This window comes from Marmota flaviventris, chromosome 3 (genome assembly GCF_047511675.1).
Source record: "Marmota flaviventris isolate mMarFla1 chromosome 3, mMarFla1.hap1, whole genome shotgun sequence".
NCBI lineage: Eukaryota > Metazoa > Chordata > Mammalia > Rodentia > Sciuridae > Marmota > Marmota flaviventris.
Genome location: NC_092500.1, coordinates 117,290,920 through 117,317,048, shown reverse-complemented (window position 1 = coordinate 117,317,048; position 26,129 = coordinate 117,290,920). Strand labels below are relative to the sequence as shown.

Below are 26,129 nucleotides of genomic sequence, written 5' to 3'. Positions count from 1 at the left end.
GACAAGTCCTAATAAAGAAAAAATACCTATTCAAATAACTGGTATGTACATTAATCCCCACCTAACAAAACTTGGGTCAAGGAGGGAAGTGAATGGTGCTGAAATGGTCAGGCACAGTGGTCTCAGTTGAAAAGGGCTGCCCTCCAGACAGACCAAGTCAAAATGTCAGCTGTGCCACGACTAGCTACAAGCCCTTTGGGCAGCTCTCAGCTGAGGACAAAATACAGAATTGTTGAGTGGGAGGAAGGAAGAGAAAGATCTCTAAAAGGGTTTAGCCTAGCACTAAATAGTCTCCCCTTCTCCCCCAAAAAACTCTGCCCAAAGTAATAAAGTGATTTCCTCAATAAAGTTCTACAACCTATGGGCTGGGGTGTGGCCCAACCGTAAAGCATGTGCTTACCATTTGTGAGGCTCTGGCTTCCATATAACACAAAAAGCGGGGGTGGGGTGTTATATAACCCTTCAGAAGACAGGTAATACTGAACACCTGTTTGTTTACTGTGTGCGCCGGCTAATATGGAGAAGCTTCAAAGAACATGGTGATATTAGGTCTTGTAAAATGAGCAAGAAGCCCCAGAGGACTGGAGGGTTAATGATTCCAAGTTTTGACAGCTGTGAATTATCAAATGCTATAGGATTTTGGAAAATATTTCTAGGTTCCTCAGTACAATTTTTTCTTTCTTTCTTTTTTTTGGAGACAGGATTTCACTACATTGTTAAGGCTGACCTTGAACTCCTAGATTCAAGTGATCCTCCTGCCTCAGCCTCCAGAACAGCTAGGACTACAGGTGCTCATCACTGCACCCAATCTTCACTCTCTCAAACCACAAACTTGTAGTATCATTCATAAGACATTATAAATTATCTGAGCATAGTGGTGCACAACTATAATCCCAGCCACTTGGGACCTGAGCAGAAGGACTCTTAAGTTAAGGTCAGTCTGGGCAACTCAATGAGACCCTATCTCTCAAAAATTTTGTGTGTGGTGGCACATGCCTGTAATCCCAGAAACTTGAGATGATGAGACAGGAGGATCCCAAGCTTGAGGTCAGCCTGGGCAACTTAGTGAGACCCTGTCTCAAAATAAAAAGGGCTGGGGACTAACTCAGAGGTAGAATGCTTGCCTAGCATGTGCAGGTCCCTAAGGTTTGATCCCTAGCATGATACATGCAAAAATAAATTACAATTAAATCCACATAAATCTTTTGTTTTAATAAATAAAGAAAATTCATTGCTTAGATTTTAAATCACATTTACAGATGAAGAAAAATTCTAGGCCCAAAGAATACATGCCCCATACCTAAAGAGCAAGGATCACCATGCATATCACTGTTTAGATTAGGTAATTAGAACAGTGAAAAGGACAGGAGACTTGGTATAGTCCATGCAGTACCATCTGACCCCTCCTCTTCATGCTACAGAACCAAATAAAAGCTGTGGTATCTGAGACAAATTACTGTGGGTCCTGATCACACTTAGGAAACCTCCAGTTGTTAACATTAGGCCAAGGATGTTAGCTACAGAAGGATATCCACTGATAAATATAATAGCAGAACAACAAAGAAGAAGCTACATAGTAAGCTACATAGATGATCTTGCTTCTCAGAGGTACAGCAGTAGATTAATTTCACCTCCCAAGGGCTTAGTCCAAAAACTTCCTATTGGCATTTGCACCAAACAAGGCTCCTCGTACTTCAGGCATCATCTGTGAAGAAAAAAAATTAAGTGTCATCAATTGGGAGACTTGTCAAAAACCTCCCATCTTAACCACATCAAGAAAGTTATTAATCTCTAAATGGTTGAAGAGGCAATCACAAAGCTAAATGCACCACATCTGCCTTCACTTATATGATGCACTTTAACTGAACTAATCACAAATATGGGGTGCAGACTGACTGCTTACAAAAAAAAAAGTAAAAATATGAAAAATCTGAAGTCATTTCTAAGACCTATTATATTGTGATCTAAGAAGATAGACCCATTAACATTATTACCTCATAATTCTGGATCATCTACATTTCTTTCTTACAACAAACATTTATTAAGTGCATTCTATGTGACAGAAGGAACCACACATAATATTTAAGATGTAAGTCTGTGCTGAAGCATTCCTTACATCAACTAACAATCCTTAGGATTTAACCTCAAACTTCTAAAGCTGTGCTATCTAATATGGTAGCATATTTGAAAAGTGTACTGGTGAGACTAAGGAATTCCAGGGACAGAACTCTGGGCCTGGTGCATGCTAGGCAAGCACTCTACCACTAAGCTGCACCCTCAGGCCCTAAGGTTGTAATCTTAATTTAAACATTCATGGCTACCATACTAGGCTACACACCTCTAATGTTTAAATTACCAGAAGATGACACACAAGGACAAAGTGCTTTGGCTATGAAACAAGGAAGCAACCAAGTTGGCAGTCCAGAGGAGATTAGCCCAGCATTGTACAGCAAGTGGGATTTTCCTGGTTTGTTTCCTAGAGTTCATTTGTGCAAACATGGAAAGATCTGAGTAGTCAGCAGACGTATAATTCCTTTAAACAAGTATTTACTTGTTTCGTGGATAAAGAACTCGGCATAAATGGGCTAAAGAGATGAACAGACACTTCTCAGAAGAAGATATACAACTGATCAACAAATATATGAAAAAATGTTCAACATTTCTAGTAATTATAGAAATACAGACCAAAACTAAGATTTCATCTCATGCCAGTGAGAATGGCAGCTATTATGAAGACAAACAAGAATAAATGTTGGCGAGGATGTGGGGGGAAAGGTACACTCATACATTGCTAATGGGACTGCAAATTGGCGCAGCCAATCTGGAAAGCAATATGGAGATTCCTTAGAAAACCTGGAATGGAATCACCATTCGACCCAGCTATCCCACTCCTTGGTCTATACCTAAAGGACTTAAAAACAGCATACTACAGTGACATAGCCACATCAATGTTTATAGCAGCACAATAACAACAGCCAAACTGCAAACAACCTTGATGTCCTTCCATAGATGAATGGATAAAAAAAACTGTGTTATGTATACACAATGGAATATTACTCAGCAATAAAAGAGAATAAAATTATGGCATTTCCAAGTAAATGGATGGAGTTAGAGAATATCACACTGGGGTTGGGGTTGTGGGCAGTGGTAGCACGCTTGCCTAGCATGCATGAGGCACTGGGTTTGATTCTTAGCACCACATACAAATAAATAAAATGAAGGTCTGACAATAACTAAAAAAATAAAAATAAAAAATAAAAAGAATATCACGCTGAGCGAAGTAAGCCAATCCCCAAAAACCAAAGGCGAAATATTTTATCTGATTAAGTGGATGATAATCCGTAAGGACGGGGCAGGGGGTGGGAGGGATGGGATGAGTGGAAGAACTATGAATTGGCCAAAAGGGAAGGAGGGGAGAGGAGGGTATAGGAGGATAGGAAAGATGGTGGAATGAGACGGACATCATTACCCTAGGTATTTGTATGATTGCTTGAATGCTTTGACCCTACTTGTGTACAACCACAAGTGAAAAACTGTGCTCCATTTGTGTACAATGAATTGAACAGCATTCTGCTGTCATGTATGAATGATCAGTACAAGTAAATTAACAAATAAATAAATAAAAAGAATCCTAGATAAATAGAACCCTGGTTCTGATCCCATATGAGTCCTATTTCCTCAGTAAATGCTGCTGCATGCTGAATCCTTATTCTCTAAGAAAAAGTAAAAAAGTGGAAAGTGACAAATACCAAATACCAGTACGTGGACATGTGTTCTCTGCACCACTTCAAAGAACAGTAGAGCAGGTAACAAGAAGTTTTCCCACGCTCACCTGCTGGGCTATGAGATCCAGCCGGCTTTCCAGGGTGTTGGAAACCTTTATTTTACGATCCCCATTATAGATCTCAACTCCACCAGCTCTATAACAAACACAAGAAATAACAATTTTTACAGATTTGAAGAAGACAAAAACACATGGTTTGCTTACATCATTCTCTGAGAGGAAGGCCGCTTGAGGGCGTGGTGTGTGCAAAATGATGAACAGGCTTGATGTTAATTCAAAACACTTCTGAGGGGCTAGGATTGCCTGGCACAGGCAAGGCACTGGTTTCAATCCTCAGCACCAAATAAAAATCAATAAAGGTATTGCATCCATCTATAACTAAAACAAAAATATTTTTAAAAAATGCTTCTGAGGAGTTAGGTCTTTGTGGTGTTAATACAAGTGACTGCTCTGTGCCTGATTCTTATACAGCATCCAATTCTAACAGCTATCCCTTCCTAAAAAATGAAAAGGGGAAGATATTATCTCAATAGAGTCAACAGGGTCTATTGCTGAGACCAAGTCCTCATTAAAAAAAAAAAAAATTGGGGGCTGGGGATGTGGCTCAAGCGGTGGCACGCTCGCCTGGCATGCGTGTGGCCCGGGTTCGATCCTGAGCACCACATACCAACAAAGATATTGTGTCTGCCGAAAACTAAAAAATAAAAAAATTGAAAATTCTCTCTCTCTTTATTAAAAAAAAAAAAAAAAAAAATTGGGGGGGACATGGGAGAGTATACTGCGGATTGAACTCAGGAGCGTTCTACCTCTGAATGAAATACCCAGCCCTTTTTATTTAATTTTTGAGACAAGGTTCAGCCTGGCCTTAAACCTGCTACCCTTCTACGTCAGCCTCCCAAGTGTCTGGGATTACAGATGTGCACCACTAGGCCAACTGCATCTGAATTTTTAAAGTCCAGAGGCTGCTAATTACCAGGCAACATTGGTAAGGCAATACTATATGTTCTCTGAAAGACACTCTGACTACATTCTGCCAAACCTCGGCCCAAAGCCACACTTCACTTACTATTCCTTTCTTCAGTTTTAGCACTTAAAGCTATAAAGTGAACAGGCCAAGTGCCCTCTGAGAATGAAATTCATTTACTATATCACTTTATGGTATCAATTTTTTCTTGAAATTAGCAGGCTATCAGACAAGATTAGGAAAGGTTTTACAAACCTTCTTTTGAAAATTTTGATGGATAAGGGGGCCTTAATTATTTTTCTTGCACCTCCTTCCTGCATTTCCATTTGTTTCATCTAGTTTTGGTTTCTCTAAACAGCCTGTATTCTTCATTAGGATAGGATGGTTCCTTGCTAAAATCCTGACCCATTGTCTACAATACAATTCTTTGTCCCATTGGAGGAGTGAGGGAGAGGACTGAGAATATGCCAGGCACCTCCTAAAGGTCAGCATGGGCTTTTCCTGTGTCACTGAATCTTCCTGTGGACCTTAAAAAAACTTTGGTATACTCTTTATTTCATAAACCAGGGGACAGGCTTACTTTCAAAGACTGAGTTAGATAATGGAGTAACTGTCCTGATAACCACTCTACACTAGAATATGTCTACAGTCCTGTATCTGCAATACTAAAATCCAAAAGCTCTGAAAACAAAAACTATCCAGTCATGTGACTCTAGAACTGGAAATATCTTTTAGTCAATTTATCACCAACAACTGCAAAGTGTTAGTTCTTCACAGTGCGGATGTTCCTATTCCACTTGGAAACACTAGTGCACCTGATCATGGGGCGATGCCTCAGACACTGGTGGGGGATATTACAGAACAGTATTTTTCTAAACTCTAAAATTCAAAACACATCTGTCTCCAAAGGAACAATGATCTTTTATTTTTGCTGTTTTTGTTTTGCATGCTAGGGATGGAACAGGGATCTTTAATAAGTAAAACCTGTTATTTATGAGCCCCTGAACTAGTGTTAACCTGCCCTGCATGTTCAGTTTCCACAGCACTGTGCTAGGCTCATTTATCCAGGCACAGTATCTCATTTAACAATGATGTCAATTAAAAAAACCTGGCTGGGGATATAGCTAAGTTGGTAGAATGCTTGCCTTGCATGCACAAAGCCCTGGGTTTAATCCCCAGCAAAAAAAAAAAAAAAAAAAAAAATCCAGGCGCAGTAGTGTACCCCTATAATCGTAGCAACTCAGGAGGTTGAGACAGGAGGATCGCGAGTTCAAAGCCAGCCTCAGCAATGGGGAGATGCTAAGCAACTCAGTGAGATCTTGTCTCTAAATAAAATACAAAATAGGGCAGGGGATGTGGCTCAGTGGTCAAGTGCCCCTGAGTTCAATCCCTGGTACCAAAAAAAAAAAAACCTCAAACCAACCCAACCCTCTACCCTTCCTCAGAGTTTCTATACCTACCTCAACTGCATGAAGTTTTCTAGGGACACTTGCCTGGGTCTGTCATTACCTCATAGTCTGCAGAAGTACTGATGTCACTTGAACCTAATTATTAGCACATGCAATAATCATAGTTTTTTATATTCTTTTCTTTTTGGCAGAGCTGAGTATTGAACCTAGGACCTCATGCATTCTTAAACAAGTGCTTTACCACTGAAATACATCTTCAGCCTGATTCTTGTTTTGGTAACAATTTAGTATTAGGAACTCTCTTCCTCAGCATCCAATTCATAGATATAGACCCAGCTATAAGTTTGGGTTACAGTAATAGTATCACTTTTCTTTGGGATGAATGAAGTAACCACAGACTTTTAGAGTATACTAGCTGGTTAACAAAAAAGAGCAGAGCATTTCCAGAGAAAACAGCAGCATTTATAACACCACCTCTGGCTACGAGTGTGCTAGAGAAAACACACTTTTAATTTTGGTCCTGGGGATCAAACCCAAGGCCCTACACATGCTAAGCATGCAATCTCTTACTATCCCTCCAACCAAGCATTTTTAAATGCTTTTTAAAAGCACTTTAAATACTTAAAGAAAGCACTTAAACATGCTTTTAAAAAGACCCAGTGCAAAGAACATCTTGCAGTGAGATTCTAGATGTTAACAGCAGGAATACTCCTTACATTTCCTCAGGCAGGTAAGCCTCCTGATCAATTTGGACATCAACATCCTTCTTCGTGGCAATTTTGTACATAGGAATAGCTTTCTGCACTGCAGCCTGAAGAGAAAACAACAACCAAAAAAAGGTTTTAAGAAAACTGTTGAACAGGTACACCACCACCTGCAAATCAACAGCCTATACATATAAGGATATTCCTATTTACTCTAAGTGAAAAATATATGCTCTGCAAATGGAATATAAAATAATGCCACCTATAAGGAAGAATGAGATTAACTGAGAGCCTGCATGCAGGAGTGAAGAGATATGAGCAACTTTTGTGAATAACTGATGGACACAGGTGTGAAGTGTGGGAAGATAAGAGGAAGATGTTATCACTCCAGCCAAAAGCATCAGGAAGAGGAGTGGGATTTGGCTGTTAAGAGTTTCAAATGGCAGCTGCAAAAGATCGGACAACAGTCTACACAAGAAAGAGTGGTATCATTCCACACCCATTAGGATGGCTAATTATAGAAAAAATAAAAATAAAAATAAAAAACCCAGCCATGTGCAGTGGTGGTATGCACCTGAGGTCCCAATTAATAGGGAGGATGAGACAGGAAGATCACTTAAGCCCAGAAATTCAGGGCCAGCCTAGGCAAAGAACAGTTTCAAAACAAACAAACAAACAAAAAACACCCCAAAGCAGAAAGTGTGTTAGTGAGGGTGTGGAAAAAATTAGAGCCTTTGTGCACTATGGGGGAGAGAATATAAAATGTAGCAGCTGCTTAAAACTCTGCAGTATGGGGGCTGGGGTTGTGGCTCAGTGGTAGAACATTCACCTAACTTGCGTGAGGCACTTGGTTTGATCCTCCGCACCACATAAAAATAATAATAAAGATATATTTTAAAAAAAAACTCTGCAATACTTTCTCAAAATTACCTTATTATCTATCAATTCCATTTCTGGGTTATATATATATATATATATACACACACTTATTTTCTCGGCAACAATAATCACAAAAGGTAAAACAACCCATGTGTCTATCAATGGAGGATGGATAAGCAAAATATAGCATATACATTTTTTAAATATTTTTAGTTGTAGATGGACACAATACCCTTTTTTGTTATTCAGTTTTATGTGGTGCTTGGGACTGAACCCAGGGCCTCACACATGCTAGGCAAGTGCTCTATCACCCTAGCCCCCAGGCATATACATTTGATGGAATATTATATAGTTTTAGAGAAGGGATCCAGCAACTTGGGAGGCTGAGACAGGAGGATTGCAAGTTCAAAGCCAGCCTCAGCAAATTAGTAAGGTCCTAACCAATAGTGAGACCCTGTCTCAAAAAGTCAAAAGGACTAGAGATGCAGTTCAGTAGTTAAGCACTCCTGGGTTCACTCTCCAGTAGCAAGAAAGAGAGAGAGAGAGAGAGAGAATGGAATTCTGACACATGCTACAATACAAGTGACACTTGACAACATTATGCTAAATGAAATGAACCAGTTACAAAATGACAAATAGTGAATGGTACCACACACATGAAGTAAATAGAATTCAGGAATGAATAGGGCAAATGGGGAGCTATTGTTTACTGGGTACAGAGCTGCACAGAGGAAGATGAGAAAATTCTGGAGATGCACAGTGCTGATGGTTGCATGATAATGTGAATGGACTAAATGCCACAGTTCACTGGGAAAGATGAAAATGGATTTTTACTGCTATATTACAATTTGATAGTCAAACAATTACTGGAAAGGCCAGACCTGAACCCTATTATGTTAGATATGTAAATATTTTCATGAAGAAATTAAAGAATTTCAATTTTTTTCTGATGTTACTAGTTGAACAAACTGATGTAGATATTCAACAATTCCCTGCTCTTTGTAGCTAATATAGCATCAGTCTGGAGAGCTAATAACTGACAGTGTAAGTTTTAAGAAAACGTTTGGTTGATACCCAGTGTCATCTACTTAAGGTTAGCTGGCAACTTTAGACCGACCTCCTTAGAATGACAGACCCTTAGTAAACTCTCCACTCTAATGTCTAGTTCTCTGGTTTAGAGGTTCATAATGACATGTCAGCACAAACATGGATACATGACAAACTAGAACTATATAATTCATTACAGTAGCAAAGATGTACCTAAGGAGAATGAATACCTATGTTCCCTCAATGGCATACTTTCTTTCCTAGGAGACAAATTACTTAGGGAGACAAATTATACTATGAATGCATGGATATTATTATAAATGTATTGGTGTGTTCTAAGAAATGCAGTTGCCAAGGGACTCAGCAAGTCCTTGCCCTAAAGCAAGCTACATGGAAGAAGAATGGTAATCAGATGAGCAACTTGGTGATACTATCTGAGGTGACCAACTTCTCTTCTTTCTCTGAGTATGTGAATACATTTAATTAGGTTATAGCCAGGCCTTGTGCAGGGCAGTAGGCTGCTTCCTGAAGAAGGCACTGCCTATCTTTGCTCCAATCCAGGAGGCGCAGCTTTTATTATTTGATTTTAGGATCATAGTACTTCTAAGTTCCCAGAAAAGTAAGAAGGTAAGGACTTTTATATGTTTATATGTTCAAAAAGTGGCTCTTCTGTTTGTTCATTGTTGAATGTGCTAAAAATGAAGGCTTTTGCAATTAAATTGAGATTTGCCCACCTCCAAGAAAAAAAAAAAAGGAAGAATTTTGATCTTTTTAAAAAATTTTCTCTTCTTCAGCTAAGTTCTTTACCTTTACTAGAGGAAAATCTTGTTTTCTGCAACGAACAATCATTCGGGGCTCCAACAACTGGTACAAACCCTGTAAGAAACAATCAGATGCCATTGGAGGAAAACACGAACTAAAAGCAACAGCAAAACAATGTTTCTAAAATTCTTTCATCAAGTAAGGAACAATGTCTCCTGAGAAGACAGCACAGATAGTATGAGAGAACATGGAGGGAAAATTCCAATTATTGCAAACCAGATAAACTGACAATCTGGTACTTAAATTCAAATTCATATGCTAGTCTTTTTTTTAATGTTTTATTTATTTTTATGTAGTGCTGAGGATTGAACCCAGGGCCTCGCATGTGCTAGGCGAGAGCTCTACTGCTGAGCCACAACTTCAGCCCCCAAATGCTAGTCTTATCAATTGGATTTTTGTGATTAACATAAGTAAAATAAGGAATCACCACCTAGGACTAAGCAATTACACCTGAAGCAAATACTTTAGTGGTTAAAAATCAAACAAAGCAAGTTTAAAGCTGAAAGCAGATTTGACCCTTTGAGTAAAATATGGTTTTGAATAAGACCATATAAAAGAATAGTAAGATGGGCTGGGGTTGTGGCTCAGTGGTAGAGTGCTCGTCTACCACATGTGAGGCACTTAGTTCGATCCTCAGCACTACAAATGAATAAAATAAAGGTATTGTATCCACTGACAAAAAAAAAAAAGAACAGTGAGAGTGCTACTTTAAACACATATTTTAGACAGGTAAAAAGTAAAAGGGAAAAATGCTAAGATAGAAAAAACAGAGCTGATCTTTAAAGAGGTCCTATACGTTTTCTCAGAACTGTGGCTGTACATGGTAGATATGGCCTGTAAGTATACCTGGAGGACCAGTCCATCCAGTAGCACTTGGTACCTGGTTGTATCTTTTACCACTTTGCTGAGTCTCTGTTTTGCTTCGTTCAGTAAGTCCTATAAAGAATGGCAAAGAAAAAAGTTATCTACACATCAAGGCTGGTAAATGCCCATCATGTCACATTTTATTGCTGGGTTTTCATTTAATACACACTCCAAGATAGATTTTTGTCTGGTATATTTGACTATAGCAAGAGGTCTTTATAGCTTACTCCCACAGTGAGCTCTTGCTCCACACATGAGTGCCCAGCTAGCTGTAAGTGTATTTTAATTTTTACCCAGGTCTATCACAAGAAGAAATGGTAGGGGGAAAGGGAACTGACATTTCCTAAACAAGTACTAAATGTCAAGTGTTATGCTAGAGGATTTAAATATGCCCATTCTCATTAGATCCTCTTTACCAAATATTTGTTTTGTTGTTTTTACATATATATATATATATATATATATATATATATATATATATATATATATATATATATAAACTTGTTCTAATTAGTTACACATGACAAAATGCATTTTGACACATCCTACATAAATGGAGCATAACTTCTCATTTGTCTGCTTGTACATGAGGTAGAGTTACACAGGTCATGTAAACATATATACATTTAGGGTAACAATGTCTGATTTATTCTACTATCATTCCTACCCCCATACTTCCTCCCCTCTTTTCACTCCCTTCTGTCTAGTCCAAATTACCTGTATTCTCCCCACCCGCCTTATTGTGAATTAGCAACTGCATATCAGAGAAAACATTTGGCCTTTGGTTTTTTGGGACTGGCTTATTTTGCTTAGTATAATATTCTCCAGTTCTATCTATTTACTGGCAAATGCCAAAATTTCATTCTTCTTTAAGGTTGAGTAATAATCCAATGTGTATGTACACTACAGTTTCTTTATTCATTCATCTTTTGAAGGGCACCTATGTTGGTTCCAGTTTAGCTATTGTGAACTGAGTTGCTATAAACATTGATGTGGCTGTGTCGCAGTAGTAGTTGATTCACACTACTACTGTAGTATGCTGATTTACGTCCTTTGGGCATAAACCCATTACTGGGTCAAATGGTGATTACATTACAAATTTTCTTAGGAATCTCCATTCTGCTTTCCATAGTGGTTGCACCAATTTGCAGTCTCACCAACAATGTATGAATGTACATTTCCCCCCATATCCTTGCCAACATTTATTGTTGCTTATATTCTTGACAGCTGCCATTCTGACTGGAATGGGATGGAATTTCAGTGTAGTTTTAACATGCATTTCTCTAAATGCTAGAGATGTTGAATTTTTTATATATATTTATTGATAAATTGTATTTCTTCTATGAAGTATCTGCTCATTCCTTTGCCCATTTATTGATTACTCTTTACCAAATATCTTAACATACAGAAGTGGAAATTTGGGGTCAGAAACAATAATTTAGGCAAACAAATATGGCAGAGCTAAAATTTAAACTCAAGTTTCAATAACTTATCAGCCCCAAGCTCTTCTACAACTACTTTCCCTAAGGATGTACTATTATTTTAAGAGCAGCTTATAAATTAGGTCAATTAATTCAAGTTGCAAAAGGAATTAATCCATTGAACAGGAATCATCTACTGACTACCGTGATACTGGGAATACAACCCAGGGTCTGTTACATACTTCACAAGTCCTCCAGAGGTACATCTCCGTAGGTCTCAGTGAATCTGTGATTGCCCTGCCCTGACCTAACAAGAAGCTGAGATTATGCGAGTGTGCTACCACACCAAGCAACTAAAACTCAACATTTTAGTGAAAAAGATAGGTTGCAATTGTCCTGAACTAGTAACATATTATAGTCAACATCTCCCACAAAAGCACTCTAATCCTTTGATGTCCTAAAGGGATAAACTATTCCCATGTGGTAGGATGAATTAACAACGAGATTTTCTATTTTCCCACATTCCTAAAGCTTAAAAGCAGATAAACTACTCAAATTGGGGCCACTTTCTTTATGAGAGTTAAATCAATATGTCATCAGTCCTTTACACTTAACAGCTGACACATTTCCATCTGATGGTTTCCCATCCCTCGAAATATATCCAAAAGTGAGCTGGTTATTTCTCTTAACAAAACATCTTGTCGTCCTGACTTTCCATTTTTGGTAATGGAAACATCATTCTCTTGATTATTCAGGAGTGAAATTCAGAACTTAGTGCTGGACTTGGAAGTGGTTGATGTCTGGCAAGTCTTCCTGTAATATATGCCTCACCTCAGTGCCACCATGCTCTTTTTGTTTTTGTTGTTTTGGTACTGGGAATGGAACCCAGGAGCATTCTACCATTGTGTTTCTTTAACTGTGTAAGACAATAGTGTGTCTTCCATTTATTTAGGTTTTATAGCTTTACTTCATACAGGTCTTACAATTCCAGGGAATCAGGATGCAAAGGCAGGAGGATCAAAAGTTCAAGATCATGTCTCAAAATTAAAAAAAAAAAAAATGGTATAGGATATTGGAGATGTGGCTCAGGGGTTAAGCATCCCTGAGTTCAATCCCTGAAACCAAAACCAAAACCAAACCAAACAAAAACAAAAACACACACAAAAAAACCTTCTAGATCCCTTTCAATTAAGTAATGTTTCTACAGGTTTCTGCCCTCTTCCTTGAATAACTATAAAACTTTCCAAATGGTATTCTTGTTTCTAACCTCTTCCCTAGCCTATACAATAATATTATTATCCTATTTATGATATTGTCCACAAAATAAAACAAAAACTCCAATGGCTTTTTACTGAAAACAGGGACCACACTCTTGGCCTTGTATTCATGATCCTATCTATATTCAATCCATCTTCCCTTTTGAGCCTTACATATTATGTACAGACCACTATGTTATTGCCCTATGATCCAGTAGAGCTGCTCTTAGATTAGAAGGTCATTAAAGTCAGGGCTTGTCTCTTATTCTTGTTTGTATTTATCATTAATACCTCATATAATGATTTGCTGAAGAATTGTATTCTCTCTAAAAATCACTCAGCAACTCATATTTTTATGGTTCTGGGATTGAACCCAGGGCACTACACAAGCTAGGCAACTGCTCTGCCACTGAATTACATCCCCAGCCCTTTCCTCATTTGATTTTGAGACAAGGTCTTGATAATTTGCCTATGCTGGCCTTGAACATATGATCCTCCTGCCTCAGCACCCCTAGTAGCTGTAGTTACAAGTTTGTACCACCACACCTTGGCTAACATTTATAATTTTATAAGTAATGGGGCTAATTACTCACAGTGATAAGGTCATCTCTTGCTCGGAGGACTTTGAGCCTTGCTTGATTCATCAAATTGGACATTTGACTGCAAAAGGTATGGGAAAACAGCATAAGAGCAGCATAAAAAAACAAACTGTGAAAAAACATACAGTTTTCTATTGTCATGTAAAATGAAGATTTGATAAACCAGTATTTTTCTTCCTAATGATCAAATAAAATCTTGAGATATATTTATCAGTTTCTACCAACTTACTTTCAAGATTAGGAAATATTTAATGAATGTCTGCCAAGTGGCAAACACATTCACATCAGTTATTGCAATTTAATTTTTCAATAATCCTTAAGGTTACCATCTTCACAAATGAGAAAAAAGAAGTTAAACAATTTGCCCAAGGTCAGGTAAGCAGTAGGAGGTAAAGTTAAGAACTGTACTGCAAAGCACCTGCTCTGTCCTCATCCTCCTTTTTTTTGGGGGGTGGGGGTGGGGGTTACTTTGGGTTGAGCCCAGGGCCTCTTGCATGCTAAGCAAACACTTCACCAATGAACAATAACCTCGGCCCCATGTTTCACTGACTTCTGAGAGCTTCTTTAGCTTAATACTAGGACCAAGATTTACTGACATTTTCTTCTGCTGCTCAATCTGTTTTTCTTTCTTCTCATAGTATTCCATAATCTTCAGTCTTTGGGTTTGCACAAGACGGCCTTTCTCAATGTTGAACTCTTCTTCTGCCTACAGTAAAATTAATTACCATTAATTCATTGACATTAGATTTTAGCAAACAGTTGTACTCTAAGCAGCTGGTAACTAGAGACACTTGCTTATGATCACTTATTCTATATCTAAAACCTAAGATTTATTGTGATGCTCACCTGCAAAGATTACTTCTAATTTATTCAAAAGGAAAGACCGATGATTTTTATTATAAATGATAAATAAGAAAATTAAAAATGTGATCAAGGGAAGCTGTACCCAGTCACAAAGTTACAAAATATATAATCAGACACAAGCTTTTGTTCACTAATAATAATAATAATAATAATAATGTATTCTTCATTTAGTCCACTTTCTTACTAGGGCTAATTTAAAAAAAAAAAAACAGAATTTGGGTTATTGCCTATAAAATTTGATCAAGTAACAGCCTCAGTGTCCCATGTTGTAAAATGAAATAACAAAAAGTATTCTTTTCACATGAGTTGAATATGTAAATTTAACAGCTCTAAAACAGGAATTTTACAAACAAGGGTTATTATTTTCATTAATGAAAATTACTTAGCAGTTATTTCTTTAAAATGTTATCCTGTCTGTGGGTATAGTTCAGTGACAGAACATCTATCTAGCTTGTGCAAGGGCCTGGGTTTGATCCCAGCATAGTCCAAAACAACCAACCAAATAAATAAAGTTAACTTAATGAGATGTCCACAATTTTCAAACAGTAAGAAATTATGATTTTGGAAAAGTTAGCAAAAGTTGCTGATTCAGATGATCAAGGCTTGGCACAGGTACTTGAACTTGCATGTTCTAAAATTAATTTTTTTTTTGCGGGGTGGGTACTGGGGTTTGAACCCAAGGGTGCTTAACCATTAAGCCACCATCTTAACCTTTTAAAATTTTTTTTTAATATTTCTTAGTTTTTATAGTTGGACACAATACTTTTATTTTATTTATTTATTTTTATGTGGTGCTGAGGATTGAACCCAGCGCCTCGCACATGCTAGGCAAGGGCTCTACAGCTGAGCCACAACCGCAGCCCACCCTTTTTATTTTAATGTATTTATTTTTTTTTAAAGTTTGAGACATAGTCTTGCTAAGTTGCTTAAGGCCTTGCTAAATTGCTGAGGATGGCCTTGAACTTGCAATTCTCCCACCTCAGGTCTTCTGAGGCACTGGGATTACGGGCACGCAGCCATGCCTGACTTTAAATGTTTTTATAACTTGTCTCTGTACCTATCATGGGAAATAAAGATGATGGTGTTATACAGGGTAAGACTACTTTTTCAATTTTTTTTAAATATTTATTTTTTAGTTGGACACAATATGTTTTATTTTTATGTGGTGCTGAGGGCCTCGAAACTGCTAGATGAGCGCTCTACAGCTTAGCCACAACCCCAGCCCTACTTTTTCAATTTTAAAAAATATTTTTTTTGTGGTACTAGGGATTAAAACCCAGTGGTATTTTACCACTGAGCTACATCTCCATATCTTTTTATTTTTAATTTTGAGACAGATCACTAAGTTGCCTAGGTTGGCCTTGAACTTTTGATTCTTTTGCTTCAGCATTCCCAAGTAGCTGAGATTATATGCATGCACCACCATGTTGGGCAGGATCAGATTACTTTTTTGGTGGGGTACTGGGAACTGATCTCAGGGGCACTCAACCACTGAGCCACATCTGCAGCCCTATTTTGTATTTTATTTTAAAGACAGGGTCTCACTGAGTTGCTTAGCGCCTTGCCATTGCTGAGGCTGGCTTTGAAATTGCAATCCTCCTGTCTCAGCCTCTGGAACCACTGGGATTATAGGCATGCGACACTGCACCTGGCACAATTATTTTAAACAAGAATACAATTGCTGAAATAAAACTTTTTTTTTTTTGGTACTAGGGATCGAACGTAGGGGTACATAACTGCTGAGCCACATCTCCAGCCCTTTTTTATATTTTATTTAGAGACAGGGTCTTGCTGAGTTGCTTAGGGCCTCACTAAATTGCTGAGACTGGCATTGAACTCACAATCTTCCTACCTCAACATCCTGAGCTGCTGAAATTACAGGCATATAAAACTTTTATACTTGGCCCACAGAAAATGAGAGGAACTAGTCATACAAGAAACTGTAGTCTTTCGCCAGATGTGGTGGCACACGACTGTAATACCAGCAATTTGGGAGGCTGAGGCCAGAGGATTGCACATTTGAGGTCAGCCTCAGCAACTTAGTGAGACTTAAGCAACTCAGTGGGACCCTGTCTCAAAATAGAAAATAAAATGCTCTAAGGGATATAGCTGAGTGGGTTAAATCCCCAGAACCAAAAAAGAAAGAAACTGCGGTGTTTCTATGACCACTAAAATAATATTAAATAGACTATCAATTATTATATATTAATGGGAGTTAAAATAATCTTTTTCCCTAAGTGATAATTCAAAGTTTCAGAGAGCTTCAGTTTTTGAGCAGGCAAATACAATGCCTGAAAGTTAGCTAACAAATATAACTATAGTAGATTTAAAAGATAAAAATAAAATATTAGAAAATATTGGGCTGGGATGCGTGCGGCTCAGGTTCGATCTCAGCACCACATACAAACAAAGATGTTGTGTCCGCCGAAAACTGAAAAATAAATATTAAAAAAAAAAATTCTCTCTAAAAAAAAAAAAAAAAAAAAAATATATATATATATATATATATATATACACACACACACATTAAAAAATATGTTTTGGGGGCTGGGGCCGTCGCTCAGTGGTAGAGCACTTGCCTGGCACATGGGAGGCACTGGGTTCAATCCTCAGCACCACATAAAAATAAATAAACAAAATAAAGGTATTGTGTACAACTAAAAAATAAATTTAAAAAAAAAAGGAAGAAAGAAAATGTGTTTTGATAATATTTTAAATGCCTATTATGATTATATTTAAGGAATAAAAACTTGATACACTGTTAAGGAATGTAAGTTGATATAAACAATGTACAACTGGAATTTTTTGCTTTTTTTTTTTTTTGAGACAGGGTTTTGGTCTTACTATACTGCCTAGGCTGTTATCAGACCCCTGGGCTCAAGTGATCCTCCTGCCTCAACTTCCCAAGTATCTGCAACTACAGACAAATTTCACTTTGCCTTGTAACCACCTCATAAGAATTTTAGATGCTGACTAAACGTCACCTTTGTTATGTACAATGGCTTTCATTTTAATGTTACTTACAAACTTTACTGCAATTATGAATTATGGATTCCATAAGAAAATTAAACCATGCATTAATTTTCTACCCCTATGATAAAATTTCAGGACACTTATTAACAATCAGAACAACTACAAAGGAAAATTTATTTATTTTTTAAACATTAAAGACATTATTCTTCTTTTAAAACTTCTTTTTTTAATTATAGATGGACACAATACCTTTATTTTATTTATTTTTATGTGGTGCGGAGGATTGAACTCAGTGCCTCACACATGCTACCACTGAGCCACCACCCCAGCCCATAGACATATATTCTTATTAGTCCTTTGCAATTTGGTGCTAAATAATTTTATTATATTATTGCTTAGTAAAGCAAAACAGTATGAAACTTTGATGATTTCTTAAAACTAGAAAATGGATCTTACCTTTGCATCTATTTCTTCTGCTTTCTCATTGGCTTCTTGTTCAATAAAAGCCATCATGTGCTTTATCTATAAAAAAAAATAATATTTTTAATTTGACGGGAAAAGAAAATGTATCTTTTCTGATTCATTCAATAACCACTTATTGAATGCATATCATGTGCCAGAAGCTGAGTACATGGATAAATGAGACAGTTTCTGCTTTTAGGAAGGCTTATAATCTGGAATTTATTTTAGCAAATGAACAAGATACAATATTCAACAACACAGATAAACTGGACATAATTCTACTGCAAGGAACCTGGAATATTTGGGAGGACTCCTCTACTTCATGGCCCTTCAGTTAGCACCCTCTCTTTCTTTTCCCCATCAAAAAGCCATCTAAATTCAAGAGCTGGGAGTACAGTCCCAGTAGTAGAGCAACTGCCTAGACTTCGTTTGATCCCAAATACCACAAAGATTAAAAATGTTACCTGTATTTGCTGTCAAGTTTCTTACCTTCAACTCTCAACACTCTCCATCTGACTTCTGCCCCTCTGTGTCCACTGAAAGTGGTCTCATAAAATGATCAACAACCTCCTTGTCCTTAAATCTTGGCATTCTTTTCCTTGATTTTTCAACACCATTTGATGTGATGACTAACTCTCCTTCTTTTTTTTAAAAAAATATTTATTTATTTATGTAATTGTTGATGGACATTTATTTTATTTATTTATATATATGTGGTGTTGAGAATCAAACCCAGTGCCTCAACCATGTTAGGCAAGCACTCTATCACTGAGCTACAACCCCAGCCCCCAACTTGCCTTCTTGAGCAATCTCTTCCCTTTGTTTCCATTACTTCCTCCTTTTTCTCCAAGTCTCTTTTGGGGCCACACCCTTTTTTCCCTCTGGCTCCTAGACAGCTCTTTTGGGATATCTTACTCACATAACCTAAATTCAACACATTTGCTATTAACTACTGGTCACGCCCCTCCCAACCTTCCAGGCATGAATGTTAACAAAAGACCTTTCTTCTACCAATCACCAAATCCTATCAATTCTTTTTTAACAGTTTCTAAATTTGCCCATATCTCTCCATCACCTAGTCCCTTCCATTATCTCTCAGCTGAACTATTACACCAGCTTCCAAATGTCTCCCAAATGCCCCTAGTCCTGTTACCACTCTAATATAGAATGCAAAGATTTTAGAAGGTACAGGACCTGATCTGATCACTGCTTACCTTTCAAGCCTAACATGGACAAACCCTTCACTACTCACCACTCTTCAGACTTAGTTCCTATCACACTAAGCTTATTTTCAGTTACGTGAGTTTATAGTTGTCTCTTACTTCCAAGACTCCAAAATGCTCTACTTTCTACTTGAAACAACACGCTTTCCTTCCCCTCTTTGTCTCAATACATCTCAAGTCTCAGCTAGCTTAACTGCCATCTCCTTTGGGATATCTTTCCTGAACCTCCCACTCCTGTGCACCTGGGGCACTCTGTTCTTCCTCTACCAGAGCAGCTAAACATTTAGTCACAATTGCTTGCTTACATGTCCCGTCTTCAACTAAATCATGAGGCTAGGAACTTGTTACACGGTTTTGGATCACTGACATCACTGGAGAATAATGTCAACTAAAATATTCTGAGTGGAATTTGGGATAATTGATACCTAAACTTAAAACTCATAATGTATTGACGCTAGTGGCAGATGTAAAATATTCAAGTAAAATTCCAACCCATATAGCTAATAAAAATTCAGTGGTAGTGGAATGGCAGTTTCATTTCACAATTTCACAGGGACTGTACCTAAAAGAAGTAATCAAAAATAAATAAATAAATAAAGCCAGTGGCTATGGAGGATCACCAATTCAAAGCCAGCCTTAGCAATAGTGAGGATCTAAGCAACTCAGTGGGACCCTGTCTCTAAACAAAATACAAAATAGGGCTAGGATGTGGCTCAGTGGTTGAGTGCTCGAGTTCAATCCCTGGTTAAAAAAAAAAAAAAGGTTAAAAACTTATGTAGAATCTCCATGTTATTAATTCATTTGTTTCTTCCCCTAAAACGTTAAGTTCCATGAGTATAGGGATCTTATCTGTCATTTATACCCCAAAAGATGGATTAATCACCACAGTAAGTGTTCAACAATCATTTGTGGATGAATGAGAATCTACTGTGAGTTTTAAGCCTTCTGAGTGCAGCAATGTCATTTCCCAGGTACTTTTTAGGTTCAAATTCTGGAAACAATTTCCACAGCAACTTCTCCATGTAACACAAAGATATAAATCTAAGATACACATAGATATATAAAAATGAATTTTGTTTCACAATAATTGGTTATACTTTACATTACTGAATACTTAAAAATGGTTAAGATGGTAAATTCTGTTATGTGGGGTTTTTTAAATTTTTTTATTCTTTTGGTACTGGGGATTGAACCCAGGGGTGCTTTTCCAATAAGCTACATCTCCAGTTGTTTTAAGTTTTTACTTTAATACAAGGTCTCCTTAAGTTGCTTAGGGCTTCACTAAGTTGCTGAGGCTAGCCTTGAACTTGCAAGCCCCAGACTCACAAATTGCTGGGATTATGGACACCTATGGTTGTTTGTTGTGGTTTTTGGCATTGGGGATTGAACCCAGGAGCATTTAACCCACTGAACCACATTCCTAGCCCTTTTTAGAGATAGGGTCTCACTGAGTTACTTAGGGCCTTGCTAAATTTCCTTGGCTGGCTTTGAACTCACAATCCTCTTGCCTCAGCCTTTGGAACTGCTGGGATTATAGGCATGCGCCACTGCACCTGGCTGTTTTATATATTTTTTTTAACCACAATTAAAAAAAAAAAAAAAAAGTGAGTTGAGGGCTGGGGTTGTGGCTCAGTGGTAGAGCACATGCCTAGTATGTGTGAGGCACTGGGTTTGATCCTCAGCACCACATACAAATAAATGAATAGAATAAAGGTCCACCAACATCTAAATAAAAATTTTTAAAAATCAGTTGAGAATACATAAAGTCTTAAAAGAAAACATAGTATGATTTTAGAAGAGACAGCTTGAACTGGGGCTCAAAGGTAGAGCACTTATCTAGCATGTATGAGGTCCTAGGATCCATCTCCAGCAAAAAAAAAAAAAAAGAAGGAAAAACTTTATGGGGTATAGCTAAATTGCCGAGGCAGGCCTTGAACTTGTGATCCTTCTAAGTCTCCCAAGTAGCTAGGATTATAGGTGTATGTCTCCATTCCTGGAACCACTGTATTCTTTTTCTTTTTTAAAAAAAAAAAAACAACTTTATTTTATTTTTTTATGTGGTGCTAAGGGTTGAAACCAGTGCCTCACACATGGCAGGCAAGTGTTCTACCACTGAGCCACAATCCCAGCCCACTCTATTCTTTTTTTTTTTTTTTTTTTGAGAGAGAGAGAGAGAATTTTTTTTAATATTTATTTTTTTTTAGTTTTTGGCGGATACAACTTCTTTGTTTGTATGTGGTGCTGAGGATTGAACGATTGAACCCGGGCCGCACGCATGCCAGGCGAGCGCACTACCGCTTGAGCCACATCCCCAGACCCATAGCCCACTCTATTCTTGAGGAGCCAAAACATGATAATCAGAGTCTATGAAACAGATCAGTGCCTAGGAGAAAAAAAAAGTGATAAATGAAATAAATGGGAGAAGAGAAGCCAACTACTTCCCTTTATCTGCAATCTTTAGGTGAGAATCAAAGCATAGTGACCTTGGTTGTAAAGTAAAAGAATGTATTCATAAAGCATCTGAAGAAATCCACTTGTGCAATGGGTATGCAATCTATCCCATATATCTATGTATTCGCTGTTTATAGATATAGTATGGTTCTCCCACTGTATCTCAGACTGCTACCAAAAACCTCTCTGTTGAGTCCTCCAAATTCCTTCTTTGGGATCAGAAAGCAGTAAACTGGGGCTTTTACACCCCTGTGGCTGAATATAGAGCCATTCTACTGGAAGAGCCAAAACAGTATGATAATGAGAGTCAATTTCATAGATAATACAATATCACACCTTGAACTATTGGGGGTAACTAATCATGAGCAACATGCAAAGAAAAATCACTGTGCTTAAAAATTAGCCTCCACAGATTTAGGATGTATGTATGGTCATGATGAAGAATGGTGTCTCCCTAAGTTCTATTTGAAGCCTCTCTGAACTTATTTTGTCTGGAATTTCTAAAGTAGTTTAATTAGGATTAGGGAATGCAACCCAGGACCTACCATGCAAGAGGTACTGGATTCCATCACGAGCCTAGGGTGGTGGGTTAGGAATTACCTAAACACAGTAATCAAAACTGATGTTTATGAATGCTACAAGATGTGGTTGGCCTCTAAATGTGAAATCTGATTCAAGCTGAATTATCTGCTTTCATCATTCACAATGGACACTCAAGTACCAGATTTGACTGGATCAGCCTAGTCTACAGCAAAAGACACTCATTTTAACCCAGGTCAGAGAAGCCTATTTACAGTCAACCAAGGGTTCCAAGAGAAAAAGTCAATCCATTAAAGGACATTTAACTCCACCCCTAAGGCAGAAAGACCTGACCGCTAAAAAAAATACTTTTTTCCCCTTTCTGCTAACCCAGTTATCAAAGGATTTTATTCAATTTCCTTTGAAAATTTGTTAAAGTAGACGGGTGCAGTGGCACATGCCTATAATCCCAATGGCTCAGAAGGCTGAGGCAGGAGGATCCTGAGTTCAAAGCCAGCCTCAACAAAAGTGAGGCGCTAAGAACTCAGTAAGATTTTGTCTGTAAATAAAATACAAATAGGGCCAGGGATGTGGCATAGTGGCCGAGTGCCCCTGAGTTCAATCCCTAATACCAAAAAATAATAATAATAATAAAAAAATAATAAAACAAATAACCATACTCTTCAGATTAAAAAAAAAGGGGGGGGGTCTGGGGTTTGTGGCTCAGTGGTAGAGTGCTTGCATAGTACATGTGAGGCATTGGGTTCGATTCTCAGCACCGTTTAAAAATAAATTAATTGGGGTTGTGGCTCATTGGAAGAGCACTTGCCTTGTACATGTGAGGTACTGGGTTCAATCCTCAGCACCACATAAAAATAAATAAATAAAGATATTGTGTCCATCTACAACTAAAAAATACTTTTAAAAAGCAAGCAAACATACACAAATATCTTAATATGATAGAGAAGCAGTCAAGGAATTCAGGATTTATTCAGCACTACAATGTGCTTGGCACCTGGCCTATTCATGGCTGAGAATACAGTGAGTAAAACATACCACCCTGGGGTGGGGGACATAGAACTTGCCTAGCACGCACAAGACACTGGAATATTTTTTCTTTCTTTTCTTTTTTTGCAGTATTGGGGATTTGAACCCAGTTACACTCTACCACTGAGCTACATCCCCAACCCTTTTTATTTTTTAATTTTTTGAGATGGGGTCTTGTCAAGTTGTAAAAGCTAGCCTCGAAACTTGCAATCCTCCTGTCTCTGGAGTAGACAGGCGTGTGCTACCAAGCCCATTTAGGGCCCTGAATTTGATTGCCAGCACCACAACAAAACAAAACACTGGAAATTAAATGCAGTGGTGGGGGAAAAGAAAAAATTACTTTAATCTACAATCCAAGGAAATACATTGCCTTACTTTTGCACTCCACCTTTCCTGTAGAAGCCTTAGTCTTCTAAATACCACAAGGTACAATGATGGAAGAAGAGGAAGAAGGGAATTAGTACTGTGAATACTAACAGCATTGTACTTCTCCACTGCATCGATTTTCCTATATTCGAATTCAAAGGTGGTGATAAATGTTTGAAAAACTTCATTTTCTACTATTTCTACTATTGTAGGAATTCTCCACAGAAGCTATTTTTTATCATTCCTATTTCACTTTTGTGATCAGCACAAGGAAAGAGGAAAACAAGGAAGGAAGGAAGGAAGGGAAAAATGAAGAACTACCTCATTCTTCTTAAGGAATATTAGGTTAGGGATAAAATGAAAAGAATTATTTTTAAATAAGGAAATGGAAACATCAAAGGAAAAAACATTTTATTGCTCATCTAAGAAGATTCATAAGCTACTGAGTGTGCTTTAGTCAGAGAATTTTCCTAGTACTTGGGGAAAAAAGTAGGTTCAGTTCTCCACAGATATTAAATTGCAGCCTTAAAATTTCCTTCTCTGAAAAATCTACTGGCAACACGATTATTAAACACTAGAACCCTTGTTTCAGGATATCAATTAGCAAGACCATTCCCTTGTTATAGACCTGTCAACACCACTATACTCCTAGGAGAGGCTTTTGCAGTTACAACATTCCTTTCCATTTTTCTTATTTTGAGACAAGGCTGGCCTGGAACTCTTAGGCTCAAATGGTGCCCTGGCCTCAGCCTCCTGTGTCAGGTATCTTAGAATACTCCTAATGTCTGCAACTTAAGGGTATGGTGCATTTTTAAAAGCTAAACAAGTTTCTCAAGATTGAGTATATTCACTTTCAAAAGTGATGTAAGTTCAAGACTTGCATGACAATTTTTTCCAAAAATCCTGACTCGCCTCCCTTGTATCAAACAACATTAGGTGCTGGGGCTCATAAATTTAAGAAAAAGAGCCAGGCGTGTTGGCACATGCCGGTTTCCAGCGATTGGGGAAGCTGAGGAAGGAGGGTCATAAATTCGAGGCCAGCCTCAGCAACTTGGCGAGGCTCCCAATATAAATAAAAGGTGTGGGGGGGCTGGGGTTGTGGCTCAGCGGTAAAGCGCTCGCCTTAGCGAGTGCGAGGTCCTGGGTTCAATCCTCAGCACCATATAAAAATAAATAAATAAAGGTATTAACAGCCACAACTAAAATATTAAAAAAAAAAAAAGGTCTGGGAATGCAGTTCAGTGGAAAAGACCCCGTGATTAAGAAAGAAAAAAATCCAAGAAAACGAGATTTTTGCATTTTCATTAATATTCAAACTAGATTCGTTATGACAGAAGACACTCCTTCAAAATAAAAATTCAAAGTGCATAAAGGGAATGACCTCAAAACAACACTGAAAGCTGCTCTCCTACAACATTTTTTCTTTCCCATCATATATCGTGAGCCCTTCCCTCGGGGTTAAAAACTCAAGTGAAAAGACTGTTTTCAATCTTTGCGCAGATCTCTGTCCAATTAAGTACCACTAATATGGGTGGGCAGAGCTAGGCGTGCAGACAAGCGGGCAGCACGTAGGACCCAAGGAGAAGTCACATGAGCTATGGGGCAAATCCCCCACAGAGACCACCAGGACTTTGGGTAAGGGACCCAGCTGCAGCAATCGACGTGCCTAAGGCCCAAGCCTTCTTCGAGCCGTACTCTGCCCACCTACCCCAGGATGGCGCCTCAGATTCGCGAAACCCAACCCAGCCCCTCACCTGCTTCTGCACGTCAGCATCGCTGAGAGCCATGGTGAAAGCGATGCTAGGTCGGAGGGCAACTGGCCCGAACTCAGTTAAGAAAAAGGGCGGTGGAAAAACAGGGCCAACAAAACCAGAGCAGGTTCTCTGAATTCCTTTACTTTATAACCCGTCTTCCGCTTCCTGCTAGGTGCGGGTGCAGCCCAGCCTATGAGGCTTTCCAGCCAATGGAAAGAGCCTGGGTCTCATGAAGTCCTGCCCTTCCTTAAACTGACGCATGCGCGGTCAGCTCCTGGAGACAATTCTGGCTGGTGACCTCGCCTCTTCTGTTTAGACCTGAGTGACTTCCATAGGAGGGAAGGACAATGAGGAATTCGTGTATTTAAAATTAATCGGAGCAGTTTGAATTTCTTCAGCCTTACTCCCCTTTCGTTTTTAAAAATGTTTAAATATTTTACTTTTGCCCAAACCATAAAGTATTATGATTTTGTTTTCGTGGCTTAAATGGAAACAACTCACCAATATTTTGTTCTTAACAAATTGTATGTGTGGGGGGGGGTTGGGTTGTGGCTCAGCGGTAGAACACTCGCCTAGCATGTGCAAGGCGCTGGGTTCGGCCCTCAGCACCACATAAAAATAAATAAAATAAATGTATTGTGTCCAACTACAAATTTTTTTTTTTTTTTTTTAAATATGGGGCTGGGTTGGGGATGTGGCTCAAGCGGTAGCGCGCTCGCCT

At 38.2% G+C, this 26,129-nt stretch overlaps 1 protein-coding gene and 1 long non-coding RNA gene across 2 annotated transcripts; one reads left to right on the top strand and one right to left on the bottom strand.

The window, feature by feature from the left end:
- Nucleotides 1-1,191: 1,191 nt before the first annotated feature.
- Atp6v1e1 (ATPase H+ transporting V1 subunit E1) lies at nucleotides 1,192-25,584 on the bottom strand. The gene is made up of 9 exons (XM_027951227.3): nucleotides 25,409-25,584; nucleotides 18,043-18,108; nucleotides 14,346-14,455; nucleotides 13,744-13,810; nucleotides 10,456-10,545; nucleotides 9,595-9,663; nucleotides 6,874-6,968; nucleotides 3,833-3,920; nucleotides 1,192-1,705 (listed from the first exon to the last, which is right to left on the bottom strand). Exons 1-9 carry the CDS (start codon nucleotides 25,439-25,441, stop codon nucleotides 1,643-1,645), a joined length of 681 nt encoding a protein of 226 aa, XP_027807028.1. The 5' UTR covers nucleotides 25,442-25,584; the 3' UTR covers nucleotides 1,192-1,642.
- LOC139705236 (uncharacterized) lies at nucleotides 25,071-26,045 on the top strand. Its single transcript, XR_011707136.1, has 2 exons — nucleotides 25,071-25,289; nucleotides 25,581-26,045. It is a non-coding gene; the product is annotated as an uncharacterized lncRNA (long non-coding RNA).
- Nucleotides 26,046-26,129: the final 84 nt, after the last annotated feature.